Source organism: Fukomys damarensis, unplaced genomic scaffold, assembly GCF_012274545.1.
Source record: "Fukomys damarensis isolate Sample0158 unplaced genomic scaffold, DMR_v1.0_HiC HiC_scaffold_37, whole genome shotgun sequence".
Lineage (NCBI taxonomy): Eukaryota > Metazoa > Chordata > Mammalia > Rodentia > Bathyergidae > Fukomys > Fukomys damarensis.
In genome coordinates this window covers 6,639,403-6,646,407 of record NW_022900949.1, presented here as the reverse complement: position 1 = coordinate 6,646,407, position 7,005 = coordinate 6,639,403, and the positions used below count along the sequence as shown (strand labels likewise).

At 57.8% G+C, this 7,005-nt stretch overlaps 2 protein-coding genes across 4 annotated transcripts in view; one reads left to right on the top strand and one right to left on the bottom strand.

Moving 5' to 3' along the window:
• The window catches only part of Ccdc159 (coiled-coil domain containing 159), a 3,877-nt gene extending 2,636 nt beyond the window's left edge, over positions 1–1,241 (bottom strand). The window contains 3 exon segments of the mRNA XM_010634727.2: positions 169–328; positions 680–761; positions 850–1,241. Of these exon segments, the coding sequence (XP_010633029.1) occupies positions 169–328; positions 680–761; positions 850–924 (317 nt within the window). The 5' untranslated portion in view covers positions 925–1,241.
• Positions 1,242–4,149: 2,908 nt separating this feature from the next.
• On the top strand, positions 4,150–6,016 carry Tmem205 (transmembrane protein 205). Of its 3 annotated transcripts, none has more exons than XM_010634730.2 (4): positions 4,150–4,247; positions 4,742–4,849; positions 4,940–5,103; positions 5,674–6,016. In XM_010634730.2, the coding sequence occupies exons 2-4, from the start codon at positions 4,750–4,752 to the stop codon at positions 5,977–5,979; spliced, it is 570 nt and encodes a 189-aa protein (XP_010633032.1). In that variant the 5' UTR covers positions 4,150–4,247; positions 4,742–4,749; the 3' UTR covers positions 5,980–6,016. The 3 variants fall into 3 exon arrangements, with proteins under 3 accessions (XP_010633032.1, XP_010633033.1, XP_010633034.1); XM_010634731.2 differs by having other exon boundaries at positions 4,187–4,277; XM_010634732.3 differs by lacking the exon at positions 4,150–4,247 and adding an exon at positions 4,294–4,418.
• Positions 6,017–7,005: the final 989 nt, after the last annotated feature.

Here is a 7,005-nt window from a genome sequence, read left to right as displayed (position 1 = left end):
TTCTGTCCTCCGGTTCCCCCACACCCTCTCCACAGCTGCCCGACTCCCCCGGGCCTCCCACCCCTTCCTGCTGTCCCCCAAGCCCTCCACATCCCCCACAGTAGCCCTGACCCGGACCTCTCCACGTCCCTCTCCTGGCCTCCGCCCTGGCCTCCCGCCAGCACCCACCTGTCCCGGATCTCCTGGGCCAGCAGCTGCAGGCAGCGAGTCGTGCGGGACCACTGCAGCTCCTCGCTGGCACGCAGGGTCCTCTGCAGTCCCCGCAAGCCCTGGGCCAGGGCCCCATACAGCTCCTGCTGATCCTGGCGGCCCTTGGGGCTGAGCACCTCTGAAGAGAAGAGGGGACCTCATGGAACCCGGGGGCAACTTTTTTGTTTTTGTTTTTTTTGAGACAAGGTCTCGCTTTGAAGTCCAGGCTGGCCTTGAACTCACTGTGCAGCCCAGGCTGACCTCAAACTCTCGGAGGATCCTCCTGCCTCAGCCTCCTGAGTGCTGGAATCACAGACTTGCAACACCATACTTGGCTCCCTGAGGCAGCTTTGAATTCAGCTTGCCCCGACCGTGGCCTGATCTTGACCTTGACTTCAGACTCCCTCAACTCTGAGCCTGGCCTGAAACTGATGACCTTGGCAGCAACAGCCTCCAGCCTGACCTTGACCTCCACCCGCCCAGCCCTCACCTTCAAGCTGCTGGATCTTGATCTGCTGCAGGCAGCTCTCCTTCTCCAACATGGTCACCGAGTGGTTCAGGAATTCGAAGGCCTGCGTGAAAGAGGTCAGGCCTGGGCAGGGAAGGAGGAGGAGAAGGGAGCCGGGGCAGAGGCTGCTGGGGAGAAGCAGGCGGCTTTACCTTGGTCTGAGCTTGTAGCTGGCTCTTGAGTGACTCTAGTTCACCCCACAGGAGCTTCTGGGAGTCTGGAATCATCCTGGTGGCCTTGCCTGAGGGCGGAGGTCCTGGTGACCCAGGGAGGAGGTCAGCAGAGCTCAGAGAGGCCCCAGCGAGCACCACAGGGACAAGGGGACAACGAGGGGGTCATCGAGGCCGGGGTGCAGGGCCGAGGTGGGAACTCGCATCCATCCCCCTGCAGCCCCATCAGCCTCCCTACCTTTGGCCCTGGAACAGCTGGCCTCCGAGGGTTTCTAGGGAGGGGGTCAAGAGGGGAGTAGAAGTTTGCCCCTGCGATGCTCACCGCGTCCCAGACCAGAGGACTGGACAGAAGTTGGGCCTCCCGAGTTTGGCGCGGCCCGAGCCGTGGGTGCCGGCGAGGCTGCCCCGGGGTCCATTCATGCACCTCACACCCAAGTGACCTGTGCATGCTCAGAAGTGCATTTCGGTCCACGCCCCGTGATCATGGCTTGTGGGTTGGCCCCCGAGGGCAGGTGCCAGCCCTGTCTCTGGCTTTAGGGACAAACGATATCAACCATGTCTTTAGCCATGGGCGCTAATAGCTCTGGGCCCACACTGGCTGAAACGTGGAACCGCAGCCACAAAGAAACAGCCACGCACACTAACCCAGAGGGCCACACACACCTCAGACACAAGCACAGACGTGTGCACACAGCCGAGTCACACCCGGAGGCCATCATGGACAGGACCCACGGAAACAGTGCGCAGTGGCCCACACCTGCAGTCCCAGCACGCAGGAGGCTGAGGCAGGAGGATCACTGCAAGCTCAAGGCCAGCCTGGGCCAGACGCTGCCTCAAAACAAGGCACAACTGCTCATTTCTTCCAACCTTCCCTTCCGCAGGGGACAGCCCGCAGGGCGCTGTTCTAGGTACTGAAGACACACGGTGCGCCCCCGCTTGGCCGGCGACCCATCCGGCTGTACCCTCCCTAAGCCCCTCAATGATGATAGCAGTGGTTTCTGCACTGAAGGGGTTTCCAGGGTGGAGGTGACCTTGGCCGTGTCGCAGTCCTACTTCAGGAGGTCTTGGTCCTGATAGGGCCCCTTCTGCAGGTCCGGGTCAGCAAAGGAGTCAGCCGCGTGCACCCGCAGCCCAGAGCCCGGCTCGGGCTTCCAGTCCCGGCCGCTCACACTGCGCTCCGAAGCGGGGGCTGCCGCGGTCTCGGGCTCTGGGGTCCTGGTCCAGTGAGTCGTGCTGCCCAAAGCCTTGTCTGAGGGAGACCCTAGGGGTGAGGGACAGCCTAGAGCAGGTCCTGCATCCCAGCCCGCCAGCCCCAGGGGGGCCCGTGGCGGACCCCGGTACTTGTCACACGTCCTGCTGTTATCTGCCAAGCACTCGCTGCAGGGCAAAGGAGGGAAGGAGTGACAGGGCCTCGAGCAACAAGGGTCCTGGGGCAGGCCGGCCAGAAGGGGGTCGCTGTGAAGAGGGCAGGCGGGGGCTGCTTTGAGGCCAGCCCCTTGTGCCAGCACCCCCAGATTCTCCCCGAAGGCCTCCGTCTTGACCGCTGGGCTTTTCCGTGGTGGGAGGAGCTGAGGCTGGGTGGAGGGTGACACCAGACCCCCAGGTTGAGTTGGGCAGTGAGAAGGAGCGAGAAGCTACCACAGAAATAAAGGAGGCTCTTGCAGAATACTCTGGGAGGCTGAGGCAGGAGGATCGCAAGTTTGAGGCCAGTCTGGGCAAGTTAGTAAGATCTTGTCTCAGGGCAGGTTAGGAAAATCTTCCAGGTGAAGGGACCTTTGCACTGGGTCACACTCATCCAGCTCCTCCAAACCTTCTATACTTTTCTGTTGCTATTGCTGGGCCCCCAATTGGGTGTCCTTCCCCTGACTCGGTCTCCCTAGAAGACTCTTATACACTCTTCAAAGACCTACCCAGCATGTTCTCTGTAAAAAAAAATTTTTTTTGAGACAGGATCTCGCTGTGTAGTCCGGGCTGACCTTGAACTCCAGGTGACACTCCTGCCTCAGCCTCCCAAGTGCTGTCTTGGTGGGGGGGGTCGAGACAGGGTCTCACTATGTAGTAGAGACTGACCTGGAACTCACTATGTAGCCCAGGCTGGTTTCGAACTCGCAGCGATCCTCCTGACTCAGCCTCGCAAGTGCTGGGATTACAGGCATGCGCCACCATGCCCGGCTTTTAATGTCACTTGTTTGTTTGTTTGTTTGTTGTTGTTTTTTAACCAGAGATCAAACTTGGGACCTTGCCTTGCAAAGCAGAGGGTGGAACCACTGAGGTAAATCCCCGGCCCAAGTGCTGTCTTAATCCTTTGTAAGGCTCATATTTTCTGAGTGTGGGTCTTCACAGCCACCCTGTGATGTACAGATTACTTACTCTTCTGTTGTGATTAATTAATCTGTGACCAAGCCCGGCGTTACAGTATTGGGCTGTTCAGGTTTTGTTTTGTTTAGGCTTTTTTTTGGTACCAAAGATCGAACCCAGGAACTTGCGCTTTTGAGGCAGCCTGCAGGCAGCCCACTGAGCTAAATCCTCCACCCAGTTTTGTTTAGTTTTTGAGACCGGGTCCCGCTATGTAGTTCAGGCTGGCCTTCAACTTCTTATGTAGCCCAGGCTGGCCTCGAACTCACAGCGATCCTCCTGCCTCAGCCTCCCGAGCGCTGGGATTGTAGGCGTGCATCATCACACCCTGGCAGTGTTTGTTCTTGAGTGTCACGCAGAGGGCCTGGGGACCATGGGACAACTTAGAGGCTTGGAGAGGGAAAAGGAAGAAGCGTTTTGGAATGTCAACCGCAGGCAGGTCACCAAGCCTGTATCCTGTCTCTGCCTCCTGAGTTCCTGGCCATTGATGCTTGGGCTGCCTCTCCCGGGAGAATTCTTTCGGGAGGGGGCGGAGTCATCAGACTAAGCCCCGCCCCTGGGCCGTGAACCCGGGGCTCACCAGACTCCCAACCCTCTTCTACTCCCACCTACCACATATCACCTGTTCTCGCTCTCCCATGCGGGACCGCGAAGCGAGTCCCCACCTGTGACGATGAAATTTGATCCAGCTGGGACACCATCACATTAAAACGCGCAGAGACTGAAAGCAGTCACAGAGGGGGGTGTGGCAGACATTTTAGCCCCGCTCTCTTGCTGGATGAGAAGGTCTCATTGGTTCCTGGTAGCGGCTGTTTAATTGGATAAAATCTGATGAGGAGGCGGGATTTCATGCTGCAATCTGCTAGTCTATTGGTTAGTATCTAAGAAGGCGGGACAAGAGGCAGCAGATTTGCTATTCGATTAGCTCCAGCCCCTGGGGGGAGGTGGGACGAGCCATTGGTTGGAGCGTACCCCAGACGTGAGGCCCCGGAGGCTCGCTGTCCCCTCGCGAGCGCGGGAGTGAGGTGAGGGACTCGTCCCGTCTCCGGCTTGAGGTCTGACCCCAGCACCTGTAGTAACCGAGTCTGGGTGCTCCGGATTGAGTTCCGGGTTCCCAAAGGGGGCTCGGTGTTCTAGAGATGAGATTCAGATTTCCCGTGATTGGAGGGAATTTTGGGGTCTTCACCGGTCTTGTGGTAATGTGGGGTCTCGGCCGTTAGAGTTGGATTCCTGGGGCTATACTTGGGGATCAGGGGTGAAAGGTCTCTGAAGATCACTAGGGCTGCGAATTCGAGCTGCTAGGACTGAAATTTGGGGTTCTCCGAGGCGGCTTGGACTTTGGGGTTCAGAGAACTCGAGGTCCTGGGCGCCGACAGGTTGGGGGCGGGGATGTCTCCCACTCCCAGCCTCGGGCGCCTTTTCCTAGGTCTCTACGAGATCGATCGTGACCCCGTCCCTGAGCTGGCGGACTCAGGGGGCAAAGGGTAGAGCCCAGATTGCCTGGTCCCCACCCCCTCAGGGCTCAGTATGGAGGAAGGCGGAGACCCAGGAGGCCTGGTGAAGGTGGTCCATCTGCTGGTCCTGTCGGGTGCCTGGGGCATGCAAATGTGGGTGACCTTCGCCTCAGGTAGGGACCCTCGCCTGGCCATCCGGGGTGGGCGCAGAAATGGGAGGGGCTGGATGCGTCCTAACAGTGACATGGTCCCCTGTGTCACAGGCTTCCTGCTTTTCCGAAACCTTCCCCGGCACACCTTCGGCCTAGTGCAAAGCAAACTCTTCCCTTTCTACTTCCACATCTCTGTGGCCTGTGCTTTTATCAACCTCTGCGTGGCGGCTTCTCAGCGTGCCTGGGTTCATCTTACGTTCTGGGAGACCAGCCAGGTATGCGAACTGGAGTGCTCTTGGTCCCCAGACCCCAGTGAACACCACTGGTGATATCTGGGTGCTAAAAAACCAGAGCACCCCTCTTCCTAGCGGAGACAAAGCTGGGGACTGGGTATCCTTGAGCAGTGCACAGCCTGTACAACTGTCCCCAGCAGCCCAGCCCCAGTATCTCTCCATTGGCAGCTAATCCCTCTCATCCCCATGGCTGGGCCTGCTGCCAGGCTGTAGTGACTCAGCCATGCTGGGGCTCTGACCCCAGCTCATTGTTTAAAATCCAGCCTAACTGGGAATTTAGGGTTTCCTATCCCTACCCTCACGTTTTCCCAGCCACAAGGGAAGGAACTATCGCTGTGTCTGGGATTTCTGTACCTTGCTCTCCCTCTGGCCCCTATATTCCTCAGATGTGGGCAGTGAGGTCTGATAGATATTTCAGCCAGGCATGGTGGTGCACACCTGTCACCCCAGCACTCGGGAGGCTGAGGCAGGAGGATGGCTGCAAGTTCGAGGCCAGCCTGGGCTACACAGTGAGTTCAAGGCCAGCTTGATTTCCCCTCCACCACCCCATAGTGCTGCCTCCTGCTCCTGAGCCTCGTGCTGGCCATCATCAATGCCCGCTGGCTGGAGCCTCGAACCACGGCCGCCATGTGGGCTCTGCAAAGCGTGGAGAAGGAGCGAGGCCTGGGTGGGGAGGTGCCAGGCAGCCTCCAGGGGCCCGACCCCTACCGCCAGCTGCGGGAAAAGGACCCCAAGTACAGTGCTCTCCGCCAGAACTTCTTCCACTACCACGGCCTTTCCTCACTCTGCAACCTGGGCTGCGTCCTGAGCAACGGTCTCTGCCTCGCCAGCCTGGCCCTGGGCCTCCAAAGCCTCTAGCTCGGGCCCTGCTCGTCAATAAATGCTTCCTTGGAAACAGCTGCCATCGTTTTTCCCTGCCTGGGAAGGGGTGTGTGTGTGTGTGTGTGTGTGCAAGGGTAGTGGCGAGAGCCTCGGTTTCCCCATTTACGTGGCACCGTGATTTAGTGTTGTGATTGCAACCCCTAAGCAATTCCCGTGGTGGTGCTCATTTATGGATGCCGGGCATGGCGTTGACCACGGCAATATTGCGTTCTTCTTTTCTATCATTACCATCATTGTTACTGTTTTTGTGGGTTTTTAGAGACAGGGTCTAACTGTGTAGTTCAGGCTGGCTTTGAGCTCATGGTGATCCTCCTGCCTCAGTCTCCCGAGTGCTGGGATTACTGTGAAAGGAGCTGTGAAGAGCACAGAGCAAAGGTGTTTAGCCCACTTTTTAGCCTGGCATCAAACAGTATCAGAGTCACATCCTCACCAGCCCTGTGAGGGGGACCTGTCGCTTTGCACCGATATGGAAACAGTCCCAGGTCGGTTAAGTAACACGTCCGAAGTCACAAAACTACAAAGTGACAGATCTAGGATTCAAAACCCACTCCAGTCTTCGGCCACACCACCCTGAACGCGCCCCATCTTGTCTGATCTCAGAAGTTAAGCAGGGTCGGGTCTGGTTAGTACTTGGATAGGAGATCAAAACCAGGTCCAGGATCTGAGCCTTTTTTTTTTTTTTTTTTTTTTTTTTTAATGAGACACAGGCTCGCTGTGGCATACAGGCTGACCTCAAGCTCATGGCGATTCTCCTGCCTCAGCCTCCCAAAGTGCGTTACAGGCGTGCACTACCCATGCCAGGGTAGAATCCACGCTCTTAAGTGCTGGACACGCGCGGTGATAGGAACTCTCGCCGGGGTTGCCGCTCCGGCGAGCTTGTGGATAGCATTCTTGAGGCCCTGGGTTTCATCCCAAGCAGTGCAAAAAGAGAGAAGAGAGAAAAAGGAAGGAAGGGAAGAAAGAGAGAGAAAGGAAGAAAGGCAGAAGGAGCGGCGGCAGCTG

What these genes read in the sequence shown, in the direction of transcription:
- Tmem205 (XM_010634730.2), top strand. Translation starts at nt 4,750, where the DNA reads ATGGAGGAAGGCGGAGACCCAGGAGGCCTGGTGAAGGTGGTCCATCTG. An exon ending in GTGGGTGACCTTCGCCTCAG is followed by an intron (nt 4,850 to 4,939) that starts GTAGGGACCCTC and finishes CCTGTGTCACAG; the next exon opens with GCTTCCTGCTTTTCCGAAAC. An exon ending in CGTTCTGGGAGACCAGCCAG is followed by an intron (nt 5,104 to 5,673) that starts GTATGCGAACTG and finishes ACCACCCCATAG; the next exon opens with TGCTGCCTCCTGCTCCTGAG.